Source organism: Microtus oregoni, unplaced genomic scaffold (assembly GCF_018167655.1).
Source record: "Microtus oregoni isolate MIOR12 unplaced genomic scaffold, Mior012 000012F_ref0000307, whole genome shotgun sequence".
Classification (NCBI taxonomy): domain Eukaryota; kingdom Metazoa; phylum Chordata; class Mammalia; order Rodentia; family Cricetidae; genus Microtus; species Microtus oregoni.
Genome location: NW_024543071.1, coordinates 2,586,964 through 2,605,422, shown reverse-complemented (window position 1 = coordinate 2,605,422; position 18,459 = coordinate 2,586,964). Strand labels below are relative to the sequence as shown.

At 44.4% G+C, this 18,459-nt stretch overlaps 1 protein-coding gene across 1 annotated transcript; it reads left to right on the top strand.

Annotated features, from left to right (window-relative positions):
* Positions 1 to 4,881: 4,881 nt before the first annotated feature.
* On the top strand, positions 4,882 to 17,794 carry LOC121454462 (pancreatic triacylglycerol lipase). Its single transcript, XM_041661827.1, has 13 exons — positions 4,882 to 4,890; positions 5,026 to 5,071; positions 6,275 to 6,429; positions 7,485 to 7,607; positions 8,526 to 8,660; positions 9,688 to 9,799; positions 10,926 to 11,045; positions 11,159 to 11,278; positions 11,649 to 11,767; positions 13,763 to 13,892; positions 14,312 to 14,420; positions 15,014 to 15,178; positions 17,701 to 17,794. Exons 1-13 carry the CDS (start codon positions 4,888 to 4,890, stop codon positions 17,762 to 17,764), a joined length of 1,401 nt encoding a protein of 466 aa, XP_041517761.1. The 5' UTR covers positions 4,882 to 4,887; the 3' UTR covers positions 17,765 to 17,794.
* Positions 17,795 to 18,459: the final 665 nt, after the last annotated feature.

Sequence of the window (18,459 nt, the reverse complement as noted above, 5' to 3'; positions counted from 1 at the left end):
GTGACCGCAGATATCTGGTGTGGTTTCCTCACTGTGTCTGGGCAAACTTTGTGTGCTTGTCTTCGTGACCGCAGATATCTGATGTGGTTTCCTCACTGTGTCTGGGCGACCAGCACCTTCACATTTAACAAGAGGGTTGTTGTGTGCGGTATAAAACACTACCAATGACCTATAGTCACAGAATTTTCTTTGTGATCCTAGGCCAACATGCCTTCCTTCCCATGGACAGCCTTGGCTACGGCAGAGCTAGATAAGAGGGGCTCAGGACAGGCTCTCTGAAGGCTGGGTCAGCGAGACCCAGCTTGGCTCCGCTGTTGGTTATCTGGCCACCCAGGTGTCTCAAGGCCCTTCCGCCCCTTGCCTGAGGTTTGGTATCACAAAGCTGCCAGAACCAGGGTGTTACATAAGGGAAGCCTCACCTCCTCTGCAAACAGAGCTATTTGATCAGAAACCTCCAGTCTTGTGTTTTTACATTAGACCATCCAAGGTTTCTGGGTCAAAGTGGAGTCTGTGTTAGATATGCTCAGAGTGTGGAGACCTGAAAGTGTTTCTGGTGGGAGCCCATGGCAGCTTCCATGTCTGTACTGCTCAAGGCTGACCTCTAAACCTGCGATTTGGAGATGCGAAGGGCATCAGGGGCTGGTGCAGGGTGGAGCCTGTGTGTGTGTCCCCCACCCCCTGCTCACACTGAAGCGTGTCCTCCATGTGCAGAGTGCTACACTCTCTCAACTTCATGTTAGCTGCACCCAGGGGACCAGGGAAGAGGGCTACACCTTGAGGTACACACAGCCAAAGGTTGTCTATAAAGCAAAGGTTCTCACCAGGGATTGAAGTAAAAAATGAGTATTAGACTCCACCATATTGGAGTCAAGACTTAAATATATTTTGGCAATTAAGAAGGTCATAGGAAAGTGATAAAAACAAACACTGGGGAAGGCAAATGCCCAAGTATGGCCGTTCAAACCCCATGCTCAAACACTCCTCCAGAATCAGATGCTTTCTTATGAACAGATCATGGAAGTTAGAGAAAGAACGTGTTAAAGCAATCTTGGGGGCTGGGCGTGTATCTCAGCTGGTGGAGTGCTTGTCTAGAAACCTTGTGTGAAACCTAGAACTTGATCTCCAGGAATATGGAGACGGGCGTGAAGGTGCATGATTGCAGCCTCAGTGTTTGGGAGGTGGAAGTGTAAGGATCAGAACTTCAAGGTCAAAATTGGCTTCAACGTGAGTTCAAGGCTGACCTGGGACGTATGAGTTTCAGTAGTTGTGAATGCGTGCTCCTCTGTTAGCATCACCCACATGGCAGCTTACAGGGGGTCCACTGCCATGAAGACACCTGGAGGGGTGTGGTGTGCACACATCAGGGGAGGCTGGGGAATAAAACCTAGTTCTAACCCTTGGAGGAAGATGCCAGAAGTCTCTGTCACATAAGCAGAGGCAGAAACACATGAACGATCCGAATACTACAATTGCACATTCTATCGCTCAGCCGAAGATTCAGCAGGACTGGGATTGGGGGAAATCATTCTGGCAGGGTTGACAGGATAGACAGTGGATCAGGTCCCACCCAATTGTCAGCATTTCTAGATGTGGGAAACTGATCTTTTTCTGGGGTATTCTAAAATCTGAAACTATTACAGTTTATAAAATAGTTCCCCCATTGATGGTATTTCAGAATTAGGTGACTTTGAATTCTAATTCAGTAGGCTGAACAAAATAAGGGTCCCCAAACAATGTCACACATAGCTGAGATGCCAGTTCAGAAATGTATGAATTACTTGGTAAGCAGAACAGAAATGACTTGACAATGCAAGATGGATGATGGCTCATATGGAATATTACTGTAGTTGAATGCAGCTGAAAAGAGAATGGAGGGATTGTATGAACAAGGGGGGCATGTCCAGATCCTGACGGGGGGAGGGGCATGTCCCGATCCTGATGGGGAAACCTGCAGGGACAGCTGGCCTGAGCTTGTGGGAGCTCACAGACTCTAGACTGACAGCTAGGGAGTTGGTATGGGCACGACCTAGGCCCTCTTCATCTGGGTGACAATTGTGTAGTTTGGTCTTTCGTGGGACCCCCAGCAGAGGGACCAGGACCTGTTCCTGATGCATGAGCTGGCTCTTTGGAACCTCTTCTCTGGTGGGATGCCTTGTTCAGCCTTGATGAATGGGGGAGGAGCTTGATCCTGCCTTAGTTTGATGCGCCCTGCTGTGTTGATTCCCGTGATAGGCCTTACCCCATCTGAGTGGAGATGGAAGAGGAGTGGATGGGGGTAGGGGAGGCAGCAGGAAGGGAGCAGGAGGAGAGGAGGGAGGGGAAACTGTGGTTGGTATGTAAAACAAATTTTAAAAATGATGGAATAAAAACCCTTTTCACCCCTGCCTTGTCTTCCTCCACCAGGAAGATGGGTGCTCCCTGGGAGGTGGGCGGTGTGACAGAAGGTGTTTAATCTTTGGTGGGTACACAGTCTTTTATTCCCTTGAGCCGCAGTGCTGGCCAACTGCCTCCTGACCAAACCCTGGATCCTTTTGAAGGAGCTTTCTTCATCTTTGAATTTGCAATGCTTTTCTCAAGCATGCACCAGTGTTCAGCACTCCCTGAAAGCCGTACCTGCGCACTAGTGGGGAGCAGGCACCCCAAGTCCTTCGTCCGTTTAGAGATCATTCTCTTCAGTTGTTTAATTACAGACGTCTCTCCCACTGCCTCCTCTCCCCACTGCCCCTCCCCCCACTGCCTTCTGCCAGAGCTTCTACCACTTACAAGTCAGCCTCCTCAAACTCTCTCAAGCTGCGACTTTAAGACTTCTGCCATGCTTCTCCCTGAAGATGACTTAGTAAATGATAATCTCAGTGTCGGGCATGGATTACCTTCATGTGAGGGATTGGTTAGAGAACACAGGCTATTGTCTCTACTCGTGGTTGTTTACCATAGCTAAGCGGTAAGACCCGATTGCTGAAGACACAACACACTTTGGTTGCAGGACATCATCAAGTAGAAAACTTCCTACTGCTTAGTTTTCATAGTGAAGGAAGTTGCTACATAGGTGCTGGGAGAGCAAAGGTATCGTGGATCTCTGCAGCAGCAAAGTCTACATGCTAGAATACCAACCTGCCAGTCCAGATGTGTCCACTGGGGCAATAGTGGCCCAAAGCCAACTGCTTTGAGATTGGATGTGAGGTCACAGAAAGAAATTTGGGCATGCAGACCTGGAAAGTCTATGGCTAGGGAGGTCATTGGCCCCAGGAGTGGATGCTTTGCTAAACAGACCTGTTGTCAACCTACCTTCGACATATCGATGTTTATACATGTAGATTAGTACTTGGTTCATCCTTGGCCGGAGAAGACTCCTTCTGCCATGGTCAGCAACGCGGAGGCTCTCAGCTGATTAAAGTGTTGAGAATAAGTGATCGCTGAGTGGCCTTCCCTATATGAGACATTTATGTCAACCACTGTAAGACTCAGGAAACATCTCAGAAGAGTGGGCAGAAGGAATGTAAGAGCCAGAGGATGGAGAGGAGAGGCATCCTCTGGATGTGACATGAGCATCCCACTCATGACCTCACTGTAGCTATCATTACCCACACAAGACCAGCACATGAACAAGCCAACAACATCAGGCAACACTGTAGCTGACGGCACTAACTAGATTCAGTGGGCTACAGAGAAAGACAGACAAAGAGAGAGAGAGAGAGAGCATAAAGGTGGGAGTGGATGTGTTGGTGAGGGGTGTCTGGAGTCTGGGGTTGTTAGGAATGGGGTGGATAGGATCAAAATACACTGAACACATGTATGAAATTGTCAAAAATAAATAAAAGATACTGTTGTTAAAAATTATCTGTCCTCCCATAACTAGAAAATCTGCCTCACTAATCCACACCAGTTGTCTGTCACAGAACATGGTGCTTTCAGAACAATTTTGCAGACTGTATTTGTGCAAGTTGAATTTTATTTTCTATTTTATTCATAATTTCATCTTACAGTAAAGACTCCTCACACATCTCCCTCCTCCTCATTTTCTTCTTCTTTTTTCCTGCTCTTTTTAATTTTACTACTACTGTTATTGAGGGAGACCTGTACATGTGGAAGTTAGAGAACAGATTTGGTAGCTGGTTCTGTCTTTCTCCTGTGAGGCTTCTGGGGATTCAGGTCAAGTTTGCACGCAGCTTCTTTATCTCCTGAGCTGCCCTTGGTTCTGTTCTGAAATAGGGTACACACAGTAGTGTGTGTGAGTGTGTGTGTGTGTGTGTGTGTGTGTGAGAGAGAGAGAGGCTAGCCTGAAACTTACAATCCTCTTAAATCAGTATCCCCTGTGCTGGAATCACAGGTGTGCACACCATATGTGCCCTTCTGTTAATTTCCCCCAGGTCAGCAGTGTGAACTCATGACATAAAGCAGCCCCCACTTTGATTTTAGCTATACACTCTTGAAGGCTTTTTTTCTATTTGACTGTGTTCAAGGTGTGTCAGGGTCACTCAGAGGCTGCACGAGCTATGTGGCCAACAGAGCTGGTCCTCAAAACAGATGTTGTCAAACATGAAAGAGTTCCCACGTCCATAGATCTACAGAGAATGCTGAGCAAACAAGGGGGAGAAGAACAAGGAGGCTGTTCACAGGAGCGGTGCAGAAACAGTGGTTCTGGGCGGTCCATGAGCACACTGGTCGAGAACATTCCATATCAAGCACTTTCTCATCTTCCCACGAACACCTTGGAACACAACCTACTCTACCAACCCAGGCTTATCTGTGATTAAAATTAGAAATATGTCCTTGGAACCTCTCCCTTCTCCTGCCGCTTTTCCATGACACTGCTTAGAAAGATAAGGCTCTCCTATAAGAGGACATCTCAGCTTTCCCCTGTTGTCCGTGGAACCTGACGGATCCGCCATGGTGAGTCAGGAACACGAGTTTGAGACTGATTCGTTAGATTGCCCCCATTTCCCCACAAGTCCGAGTGAAAGTGATTATGTCAATGTTTTGAAACCTGAGTTCTCCAGACTCAACCATGTTTTCACTTCTGTGCAGATGCTGCCGCTGTGGACGTTCGCTGTGCTCCTGGGAGCAGTAGCTGGTAAGCAAAGATGTGTGGAGACAGGAGAGGCTCACTGTGCGGTTCTTCCCCGATGACCATGACAGCTGGGTTCAGGCCATGATGAGCACGAGGATTTAGTTAATGGAAATGCAGGACTAAGGAAGACTAGGAATAAACTGAGTTTAACATGGGGTTAAGAGAACCAGAGCTTGGAGTAATGTGAGGTACAAATTCCCAATGTTCATTTCAATTTGTTTTCAAACAAATAATAGTGCAGACAAATCATACATGACATTGCACTATAAATGCATGGTTAATCTGATCTTTCAGTCTAACTAAAATATTTATTTTTTGCACCGGGCCCCTCTGAGGCCAAGGGAGGCTTCTGAACCTAAGTTCATCACCTACAACTCTGTAACACTAAAAAGAAAAAAAAAAGAAAGAAAGAAAGAAAGAAAGAAAGAAAGAAAGAAAAAAACAAAAGCAAACCTGAAACCTTGCAAACTTCACCATACGTGTGGTTGAGATGGGTGTGGTGACATCTTTCTTGTGGGATGATGGCTTCAGTAAGGGTAAATCATTGTGTTCAGCGTCTGGCACATAGTAAAATTCAGAGAAACACAGCCCTCACAGCCGCTGTTACTCTTGCTCCCATTAACCTCGGCTTCATGTTGCTCCTGAGCTCTTGAGTTGTTCCTGCAGGGAGCAGCTTGTGCGACAGCTGTCAAATCACTGATGTTTCCTATGCTTGTGAGTCCCTTCTACATCACAAAAACCCGGGATGATCCTCAAACACAGGTCAGCCAAGGTGAAGATACAAAGTTTGGCCCTTGCATAAAACTTAAAATTCCTCACACAAAGAATAAAGCTAAAAGGTAGCTAAGCCACTCGGAGCTGAGAGCCTCCACAAACATGCCTATCACCAGTTCCCGGGACAAAGGACCACCCCGTATCTAGGTATCAAAGGCCAAAGATTACATCTGGGTCAAATAGCTAAAATAAGTTCCTAACTGATACTGAGCAGAAATCTGAGGAGGGTGATGTGGTCTCAGAGGCAGAAGGGCAGGCAATAGCTGTCTGTCACAGAGGCACTGTTGCCACCAACTGCTTGGTGACTGAGCAAGAGGGGTGTTTGAGAAAGCAGAGGAAACTCTGCCATAAGATACAGTCCAGCTTACATTGGTTGATTGAACACTAGAAAAGTTGAAGGAACATCTTTAAAACGCCTGTGGGTGATTTCAGGACTCGAAGTCTGCTATGACAAACTTGGCTGCTTCAGCGACAGTGCTCCGTGGTCAGGAACTTCAGAGAGACCCCTGCAAGCTCTGCCCTGGAGCCCATCAAAGATCAACACCCGCTTTCTCCTGTACACCAACGAGAACCCAGACAACTTCCAGGTAGGAATGCGATCGTTCTCCAGACTCAGTTTCCTGTGCTTTATACACCTAACACAAATATTCGAGCCTTCCAACGAGAATACAGCAAACAGTGGAGTTTGTGTATTTTTCAACTTTTAGAGCAGTCAGATTAAGTACTCTTTAAAAACTTAATTTATAAATGACCATTTGATTCTTATTGTTTCTGTCCTATCCCCAGTGAAACAATCTAAAGAATATATTACATATGCAAGGATGGAATAATTATGCGTGCTTATGTATTATGCATACTGATACATATTTTAATAAAGAATGTTGTATTTTATTTGTGTATTTTAAATACGATTCCCTAGTATAGTACAGACACACAGGAATCCACTTAAGATGATTCGAGTTAACAGGGTTTGATTGGAAGGTGCCAGGTCTTCAATAGAAGCTTCTGGACTAGCAATATGCTGAACTGTAGCCACAGGAAGGAACAACAAGGAACCACGGCTTTCAGTTTTGTGCCCATCATGAAGGTGAATGACCGGCTGCTCTATATGGGGTGAAGCAATGATAGAAACTAGGTTAGGTAATCACAATATATTTCCTACGTATAATGCTTTCCAATCGGGTATGGCATCAACTTTAATCCTAGCACCTGAAAGGTAGAAACTGGCTCAGGAGTTCAAGGCCATCCTCAGCTACTTAGTGAGTTGAAGTCACTCGGTCTGCATGAGACCCTGCCAAAACCAAAACAAAACCCACTTACAATGTTTTCAGCTTACACTGGATTTATTGAGCAATAACTCCTTCATACCTGGAGGAATATTAGAATATGTACACATCCTCCCAAAGCTGAGTAGATTATAAGCAAACATAAACAGGCATATGTACAAAGACTTCCATTAAAGATCTTAACAACAAGCAATGTGGGAGACATAGTGCCTGAGCCAAACAGTTACAAGTGAGCAACTTGGGGGTGACTGTGAATGGCTTCCTAGAATCCTACCTACCATCTCCATCCACACACAAATGATCCTAGAAGCTCCTAGAAGAAACTTGACCCCAGAACACTTTTCCATCCCAAACAGCTAATCACTGCGGATGCAGCAATCATCAGGAGCTCCAATTTCAAAACAAACAGAAAAACCCGCTTTATTATCCATGGCTTCATCGACCAGGGAGAGGAAAATTGGCTGTCGGACATGTGCAAGGTGAGCCATGTCACTTTCCTAAGGGAGTATGTTAGAAACCAGCAGCACACTGGCCCCAACTAAGGTGGCCACCACCACACTGGAGTCTGAGAATTCCTGAGCATGGAGCTGGGGGTAGAGGAAGTAGTGGTGGGTACAAGCATTTGGGACAGTTGGGATATATAAACAGAAACTGCTCATTCATTTCTTGGCCACCCAGACCTGAATAATCACACTGAAACTATATTAATTACAACATTGTTTGCCCAATAGCTTAGGCATATTCCTAGCTAGCTCTTACATCAACCCATTTCTAGTAATCTTTGTATCACCACATGGCTGTGGCCTATCTATAAGGTTCTGGTGGTATTTCTCCTTCAGCAGCTACTTGGTGTCTCCTTGACTCCACCTACTCTTTCTCTATAGCTCTGTTCAGATTTCCTGCCTGGCTTTATTCTGCCCTGCCATAGGCCAAAGCAGTTTATTCATTAACCAATAAAAGCAGCACATATACAGAAGGCCATCCCACATCAGGGGTATGGGGTAGAGAGGTGTAGTGGCTCCAGGACATAGTTACTTAGCAACTAATGCAGAGATATTTCAGAGTTAGCCAGAGAAGTTGCTTTCCAGTAACATTCCATTAAGCACAGACCCTTAATGTCCAATGTTTTTCTCTATATCAAATTTCTATGTATCTGTTGCAGTAGAAACCTCAAGAATCCAATTCCCACATGGGGCCACGCCTGGTCTGGAGCCAGTGCTGGACTTGGGGAAGGACGCCATACTCACTAAAGACTAGGGTTCTGGTCATAGCTTTGGGGTTAATGCCACAGCTATTACGCAGGCCAAGATGAGAATTTACCAGCTCTTCAAATGTGTTATTCTGTAGTGAATAAGGGACCTGGATTGTTTAACTGCTACTTGTGTCTTCCCCGTCAGAAAATGTTCAAGGTGGAGAGCGTGAACTGCATCTGTGTGGACTGGAAGGGCGGCTCCCGAACCACATATACCCAGGCCACCCAGAATGTCCGGGTGGTAGGGGCAGAAGTGGCATATTTGGCTAACCTCCTTCAGGTAACTGATCCTGGGTTACGTCAAAGCTCTTAGGTACTGCTCGCTGGATCCTCCTTCCAGAACAAAACCAGTGGGTATGATAATTGAGGACACATTTAAACAAGATCATACTCCCTCTTTGTTTAGAGTTGAGCTCTCCCCGTCTTGATTCAGGCTTTATCAATAACCTATTTAATTCAATAACTAGTTTTTATTTTTAACGAAATGAACTTAAGCAAGGAGGTAGGTGATATCACTTGAATTCTGTCAGTATTTTTAGTTTAGTTCGTGGCACAGACCCTGGGCTGAACTCATGTGATGAATTACAGCACCAAACTGTCAGGGGTTGTTTTAATTTGGCCTTCATTATCAATTTGATATGGTGAGATCAGCCACATACTTATGTTTAATGTTTTTGTTTTACTTTTACCTGTTTGTGTGTGTGGCTGTGTATGTGCGTCTGTGAGTGTGCACACACGATTGTGCATATGTGTAAGGAGGGTCTTCCTGGATTGCCATGCTCTATTTTGTTGAAGCAGTCTCTCGCTGAACATGGACACCAGAAGGATTGGGTTCTGAGGACCTGCCTGCCTCCGTCTCCCTAGCACTGGGGTTACAGACACCCATTTTTACAGAGGTGTCGGGGACCTTAATTTGGAACCTTGTGCTTCACTAACCGAGTCGTCTCCCCAGTTTTCCTTTATTTTATTGAGCAGATGCACGATGACGAGCTAGTCTGAGCAGGCCATAGAGAGATGTCAAACTCTTATGTGCTCAGGCAATGGCCTCATGGATTTCTGGTCTGAATTCTTGCACCACCCTCTCTGATTGTGACACACAAATCCTTCAGGGGCTTTCTCTCAGCAGGAGAACACGCTAGGATTGTAGACCTAGAGGAAGTCTTTTCCATCTCTTCATAGTGGCTGTGGAGGTGCTCTCTGGGAGTAGGGGTGGCGTCTTCTTAGAAACCAAGATTAGGTGGTCCTTTTAGGCCATCTGGCATTTTTTATTACTTGAAAACATTTTAATAAGGCTTCCCTTTCAACAGTCTGAACTCGGATACTCACTTAGCAATGTCCACCTCATTGGCCACAGCCTGGGTTCCCACATTGCTGGGGAAGCTGGAAAGAGGACATTCGGTGCCATGGGGAGAATCACAGGTTAGTCCAACAACAAATGCCAGATGATTAGACCTTATGTCCTCTCTGTGGAAACCCCAGGGAGGCCCAGGGGGTGACTGGTGGGTCTGCTCTGAACTTCACAGTTTCTGAACCACAGACCACAGTGCCAAGTACTCAGAGCCCAGTCCACTGTGACCCGGTAAGCTGTTTCCTCACTTTCAATCTTTGGCCATCACCACATTGTTTAATATTTAAATATATATAACTAAAACTTGAATTAGGAACACAAAAAAACACTATGCCTTTCCCCAATTTCCAGATCTTCGCCAAATTAGTTTCTTTAATGAATATCATAGGTAACAGTAGACTTAAATTTGTAGAGTTTGTGTATAATTAATTGAATTCTGCTTTAATACTAGTGGATAACAAACCTCAGCCTTGGCAACTACAGCCCCATTGCTGTGGGAGGAGACAGGTCAGGTCTGTCTGGCTTCCAGTTCGGGGTCCTGCTAAAGAGATTCCAAATGCCGTTTGCAGCTGCAGACTGGCAGCATTAGGCCAGTGGGCCACAGGCTCAGGCAACCTGACAAGGAAAAGGAAGCTATTGCTGTCCTGACCTGAGACATGGCTACTTCAGGGAACAACCAGTTTCCCGCTCTGTCTTCCAACTTTTTCTGCGGACCTGACAATTCTCTTGTTCTATGTTAAGCTATGTTAAGCATTTGGATTAATAGGAACGGTCTTCATTGATATTTATTTAAAAAATGTTCTTCCAGAACATTCTTTCCCATAGTTTACAATTGGCTAACAGAGCCTGTTCTGCCAGGTGCTGTACCGTGCCAGACCATGGACTCAATCACAGAAAGTCTCTGCCTTCCTGGAAGATTAGAATCCATGGAAATCTTAAGTCTGGAGAAATTAGTTCAGTGACGCCTGGGGTCAGCCATTTGATGGAAACTGTTGCTAATAATCAGGGTTCTGGACGGAGCTAAACATTCATGAGCTGAGGCAAATCCTGGTACAGCCAGGGAATGCATCACCTCTCTCATGTACACCCCACCGTGCTCTCATGCGCACCCCACCATCGCAGCCGGTACTTGATGGAGGGGGTGACTTTGTATACTGAGTAACTGATGTAACTGGTGACCCCTCCTGTTTGCTCCAGGGTTGGACCCAGCTGAACCTCACTTCCAGAATACACCTGAAGAAGTCCGACTGGACCCCAGTGATGCTCAGTTTGTGGATGCCATTCACACAGATGCTGCCCCCATGATTCCCAACTTAGGTGAGCTCATCCAGTGTGTCTCCTGGAAGATCTTAATCTCGGCATTAGAATGTTTGACAGGGCTCCTTGGTCATACAGTAATAGAAACTTCCATTATTTTTAAAAATCTCCAGGATTTGGAATGAGCCAAACTGTGGGTCACCTCGATTTCTTCCCAAATGGAGGAGTAGAGATGCCTGGATGTCAGAAGAATATTCTTTCCCAAATTGTTGACATCGATGGAATCTGGGAAGGTAAAACCATTGTGCGCACAAAGACTTCCACTGTGAAAGTTCATGTTTCTCATTGTTAGACTTGCTAGCTGCTCTCCAGACCTAGCAATCCAGTTCTGAAGGATCTAGTTCAGGGACACTATTACATATCTCTATGTCTATATGAACCAGACATTCCCCCTTCTCAAGCTGCCTTTCCATCATAACTATTATGATTCTAAAGTGTGTTTAATTTCTTATCTCACATTGTACATAGACTTCACAAACTGTTCTGTGTTGTGACCTCCATGAGCTTGCCCTGACTAGATCGCTTACTATGACTTCCGTGTTCTCAGTGTAATGTGACTTAGAGAAGTAAAGTGTGACACTGATGTCACGCCTGACTCCACAGGAACACGGAACTTCGCTGCCTGCAACCACCTGAGAAGCTACAAGTACTACTCTGACAGCATCGTCAACCCCACCGGCTTCGCTGGCTTCTCCTGCACCTCTTACACCGTGTTCGCTGCAGTGAGTGGCTCCCATCTTCCCTGTGGATTTCATCAGATGTAGTTTGTCCTCCTCATTACTGGAGACCCAGTGGTGCCTGTGTGAAGCTCACAGGTGACCCTGTGCTCTGTCGCTGGCCCCCCTGTGATGACTTCACTGCTAGTAACTGCTAACAGTTGTGTATTTGTTACGCTAACTCATATGAATGCATTTCGGTAGCAGAAGAGCATTCCAGGGATTTAGAACAATGCCTTACTTAGCATTTCTCTAACTTTTCTCTGTCTCAGACTTGAGAGGTGAGGAATCCTAAACAAACACGTAAAACTCTAATTTGTAGCTATCTGAAAGTCCTGTCTAGAGGCTGCTGACGAGCATGGAAGATTTTATCTAAAGGCTGAACTTTAAATTATAATTATGGAATATGGATATGCCTTGGCAATCGTACATTCATCAGTCGCTCTGCAGTTTGGTCCCGGTTTATATCCCGGTTGACGTCTTCCATGGAATCTTGAACATGACATTTCTATTGACTTAGGTTTTGGAAAGTTGACTTTTCACTATAGCTTTCTTCTTGTTAATCAAAAATTTTAAACCACTGCCATGTAACATAGAAAATTTCAAGCAATCAACGTTCCATGTAAGTCACAAACGCTAGAGGGAGATGCCTTAGGTATTAAGAACAAGGGCCTGAATGACGTTGGGCAAAGTATTTCATTTCCTTCAGACATTTTCTTTATCGAGAAATGTGCTGATGCCAGACTCAATGTTCCTGGTAAAGCAATCAATCACATGTTAAGTGCTCGGCCCAGAACAACAACAACAAAAACATGCTAATCAAAATATGGAAGAAGGGAATATATTTTGTTCACATATAAGTTTTCTAAACAGTAAAAGTTGAGCACAAACCCCACCCCACCCCCAGTTTGAGGTTTGCTTTATCTTCCTGTAAACAAATGATCTGACATGTTTAGGTTCCTTGTAACAAAAGTGGCCTGGTTCAACTATGCTCCTCCGCCTTTGGACCCTATACTTCCATTCAGACTGGTGAGAGCCCATCATCCTACTGATGGCCCAACCAAGTGTGTGATTGGCAGAGGAATCGCTGTGGTCCCTGGGTGCATGGCCTCCTGGTTCCTTCGGAATCCAGGCTACATCCCTGTCTTCGGGATGAACACACTTGGAGATAAAGTCTGGCACTCTTCTTGGGAAATGCCTAGGGCATTTCTCCCCGGCTGTGCTAATCTTTCCTCAGCTTGCTGGTGTCCAAACCTGAGACTCCTCCTGACCCATCATCTAGTCTTCTGACTGAGAAGTCCTCCATGATTCCTCCTGTGGAGGAGCCCACTCGCCAGAGTGGGAATTGGGCCATCCTCCCAATTTTGGTGTTTTTGCTCTCTCTTTTTTACCATAACCCCTGACTGAGGAGAGCATTTCCCAGTACCTGTCTGCTTTAGATGCCAGCTGCCTGGCTAAGTCTTAAAGACCAATTGGGTCATTTTATCTCCACCCTGGGAGACTCAGGGTCATTTTATTCCACACTTGGGTTCTGAAAATGTGAGCATACCAAGGAAAGCAAAGGACCTGGACAAGGGCCTGAGTTTTGAGCCTGTCACCCTCTGACATAATCCTGTTGTGCCTGGCAGACACTATGGCTTCTAGTTCTTCCCTACGCTACCTTTCTAAACTAAATTCTAATCACCTAGCAGGAGGGTGAATGTCTTAGAACAAACAAAGTTCCAGAGGCAATGGGGAAGCATAAACACACACATGCCAATTATCCTATGGTGTGGGGTTTATATTTTTTGTGTGCTCAGATAGCAGTGAAATCGAAGGCTTGGTCTGTGGACAGTGAGAGGCACTCACAACTTCCACTGTGACACACACATACCTTTTCACAGCCCCACCATTACCATCAGAGACAGCATTAGCCTTGACTCAATTATAAAACATGTCGGGAAATATGATGCCCTACTGAAAGTCAGGGTGTTGCCAGTCCTCATTTCCTTGGTCTTTCAGGACAAGTGCTTCCCATGCCCAGGCGGAGTTTGCCCACAGATGGGCCACTATGCTGACAGATACCCTGGGAGAACAAAAGAACTGTATCAGAAATTTTACCTGAACACCGGTGACAAGAGTAACTTTGCCCGTAAGTTTCTATTTTTATTAAGTTTCTATTTAATTAATTTTATAAATTAAGTGGTCATTTTTCCTTTGGGGGAGGTATAGATAATTCTGGGTATAAAATGCAGAGTCTGGTAAATGCTAGTAAAGCACTCTACCTCTGAGATACACCCCTAGCCCAGAATCTAAACAAGATGAACTTCTTAGACTCCTGGCTTGGAAATCAAAAACAAAACAAAAATGCCTCATTCATCAGCTCTGTAAGTGCTCTTCCCATCTGCAAGCACCTGACCCCGAACACGGAGGAAACAGCTGTGACAGTTCACCAGAACTGCCAGCAATCCAATCCATTATTCAAATTCTGCCGCTGTTGGGTGTCTGCTAATCCGCCATCAGTTACTCTTCTCCCAAGCTGACCATGTATAAATGTCGTCTCCCATGCAGGTTGGCGGTATCAGGTGTCTGTCACCCTCTCTGGACAGAAGGTCACTGGACACATTCTAGTTTCCCTATTTGGAAACGGAGGAAACTCTCAGCAGTACGAAATTTTCAAGTGAGTAAAAACATCGCTCAGTGCTTCTTAGCTTTCGGCATTCTAGGAATGTCTCACGTACATGCTTAATAGCCTTTTCTCTATTATATGTATATAGCATATAGTCACATATAATGAAAAGAAAACTGTCTTGTAGACCTATATATTAATAAATTACAAATTGTATTTTTAAATTTTTTCTGATATTTTCTGAGGAAACAACTCATGTTTATTTTGTTGCCCGACATTGGGCTTATAATGAATAAATAATTACCTCCTACACAATGGTAAAGAAGAGATTTTTATAATGATAGCATCATTTATTAGACTATAAGAATTGTGACAAAGACACATTTGAGCCCATGTTAAAGAAACTATGACTAAGATAAATCTGAGTTACTGGTAGAAAAACAAGGTTAAAATACATGTGTGAATTTGCATCAGACACTTAGATGATAAATGTTTTATCAAGTAGCTTAGACTAAAATGGAATGTGAACTGGTTTTAAAACATATGCATATATTTGCATGCATGTGTATATTTATTTGTATGATTTATTCGGGGCATACTTATGCATGTTCACATGATGTTTCGTTGACATCTTAACTTCCCAGGGGCTCTCTGAAGCCAGGCACTGTGCATGTCAGTGAATTCGACTCCAACGTGGATGTCGGGGACGTGCAGAAGGTTAAATTTATTTGGTACAACAACGTGATCAACCCAACTCTACCCAAAGTGGGAGCATCGAAGATCACGGTGGAAAGAAGCGATGGCAAAGTGTGAGTAACGGGAATTAACAAAATAAGACGGCCTGACGGTGTCTATTCACACTGAAACAGTTCACACCTCTCATAGGAGATACGCTTGTCCTTGTCACTTCTGCTTCCTAAGGCCTTGTGTGTCTTTAGAAGACAGTGCCGAATGTTGGGAATGTCACTCTGATAGATCCTTAGATGAGGGAGAATGTTTCCTTCGGCAGACCATTCAGACTATGCATGTGGTTTGAGTGTGCCTTACCTCCCAAACTTCAAGGGTTCACCAAATTGCCCCTTAGATTGTCTAGAACTGCTGATTTAGCAAAGAAGAAGACAGATATACACTGCCCTGTGGCACAGGTCTTCCTGGTGAAGCCTAAGGTTCAGAGATCAGTTCTCCATGTTTACTGAGATTGACATGTCCTGAGCTAAGGATGATCACAAAGGAAAGTCAAGAGGGGAGAACAGACAACTCTGATGGTATCCATGGCAGTCCCAGCAACCATGAGTGGTACCCACATTCTGGTGCAGAGTGCTGTTTCTCCCAGTGGCAAATGCTTGGTTATCTTTCTGAAAACATGAAGATGGCTGGTTTTGCCAGAAGTGCAGTCCAAGGTCCCTTGGGTGGCAAAGGAAATGACCAAAATGTTACACAAAACACATAGACAGCAGTTTTCAAGATACCAAACTTTGAGTAATAGTAGACAGTGAAGCCTGAAACACAAAAAACCAAGTCAGGTGCCTTAAATCACCTCAGCCAACAGCCCTGAGAGGCTTTCTAAGCTGTGGTGCAATCAGGGTTGTGTGGGCTCTCAACATTTAGGAGAAGAAGCGAAGAATTGAGGTCTCGAGCAGCTAGACTTGATGGCACAGTCTACCAGAGAAGATAGGGCGACAGAGAGACACGGTAGAGTTCTAGGGAGTCCCCTTGGACATTTGACACAGTCTGGTGTCCTCACATAGATGAACAAACCAGCCGTGGCCAGGGAACAAGCCACTCAGAAAACTAGAATGGAGCCCATTTCTCTTCAGGGGTGGAACTAGACCAGTCTACCAGGCAGACTGAAGAAGCCTGGCATTTTGTTGATACTGGGTGGAGTACTTAGTAAGGTCCCGTTTCTTGCAAGATTCAACAAGACTTGAAATGGCTTGGAATAATTACATCCCACAATACACATAAGAAGTAAGATTATATAGCAATAATAAGATAAAAATCCAATACCTGACATTAACGCAAACATTCCAGGTTATACAAACAGTAGGTCAATACAAACCATAATGAGGAAAGTAATCAATGAATTAACATTCAGTTGAGTTGGTATGGATGTTAGAATAACAGATACGGATATCATTATAGCTATCAACATCCATTCAGTTTGTTCAGAAAAGGTCAGGAGACGATGGCACGTGTTTATGACAGTATTGGGGTGATAAGAGGGTATATACAAAAGTATATCATATGATAATGGAGAGGTAGGGCATTATATATATATATATGTGTGTGTGTGTGTGTGTGTGTGTGCAGCATTTGACGATGGAGTGTGGGGGATGGTATAGAAAATGAATAAGCACAGCATATGATAACATCATAAAGGGTAGGAGAGAAGAATCAGAAAGGTATCTGCTGGAAGGTCCTGTGCCAGATGTGAATAGGTACACCCTCACTTGCTAGGTTAATGGAATAAGTTAGGCATGTGTGTTACCAATTCTAAAGTAAGTGCTGTAAGAATAAAGAACTATAACAAACCAAATAACAAAAACGTTATAAAATGAAGATTAAAAAATAACTCAACGTAAGCATGAGAAGGCAAAGAGAACAGAAAGCAGAACAACAAACAACAACAAAAGCTCACAAAGATGATTGATAGCCCTTTACCTGACTGGAGCAGTGATTCTATTAAATGACAGTAGTCAAAACACACCAAGATGAGGAGACACAGACCATCACAGTGGGTTTTAAACATCAATACCCAATTGAATTATGCTTGTCTGAAATGTATTTTAAATAAAAATCAAAAGGTGGACAGGAAAAGTTGTGCTGTTTCTCATTGGAATAGCACAAACAACAATAAATGCCACCATGCATTTAAATAGTTAAATTTAAAAGACTGCAAATACCAAGCATGTTTGGAGACAAGGGGAATCCTAACTCTCAGACACTGTGCATGGCATATAAAATCATGCAACCTTTCTAGAAAGTAGTTTGATTACAATTCCTTGAAAGCCAAGCATCCCAGTCATCATGCTGTCCCAGTTCCTAACATCATGGCTTCACTTCCCACAGTTACGTTACACACTGTCAACAGTGGTCTGGAATAATATGGGAAGTGAACACTTCTTGTTCTTTGGGGGTGACTGACAGCTTTTCTATAGATGAAGTTTACAATTGCACTGTAAGGTTGGGAGGTGATTCAATCTCCTGACTGTGTCCATCTCGGACTGCTGGAGCAGGGGTGTGGAGGTGGATGAGGGGACATGGCTGCCCTCATGCCCAGATCTGCACTTGTGTGAGAAGGAGCTCACCCTTTTGTGTTTTCTTTCCTCAGGTTCAACTTCTGTAGTCAAGAAACCGTGAGGGAGGACGTCCTGCTCACACTCTCTTCGTGTTAGGAGGTTGCTGACATGTGACTACTGAGTCCCACTGTAATAAAATCTAGCATTAAAGCAATGCACTCTGCTGTCAGTGTTGATTAATTCTAATGAAACTTCTGGATGAGATGGTAAAACCGTCAATTCTCAGTTGCCGTGAAGAGCCATAAGTGATTGACGATAAACTTTTGCTGCTCATTTGGGTTTGGGAATATCAATTAAATGATAACACCATCATGCCCCCTGTTCACATGATTAGTGCAATTTTGAGCATTTAAGACAGAGCTTCAGGATCTAAGGATCTCCCTCGTGCTAGCCCTGTGATGACTGTGATAGATTCAGCCACTCTCTCCATCATCCTCTGGCCAGACATCTCAGGAGTAACGGAACAGAACAGGAGATGAGGAGGGGACTCTGAGACACGTCTGATCTTTTCTACGGTCTTGCTTCTCTGGCTGTGGTTCTTCCAGAACCTCTTCCTCTCAATAATCTGTTTGTTCTTCCAGAAGCCCAGTCCAAAGCATCCTGCTCCATAAGCCCAGGGACAGAATTCTGATTTCATAGTCTTGCTGGATTTCACCTAGAATTCCAGTCTCACCTCTCAGCCCATTCCTTCTGGACAAACTCTTTGTTGTTTAACAAAGTTTTTATCACTCACACGTGGTCTCAAGTTATTATATAGAACCATGGAAACAAAAATAGTACAGTACTGTCAC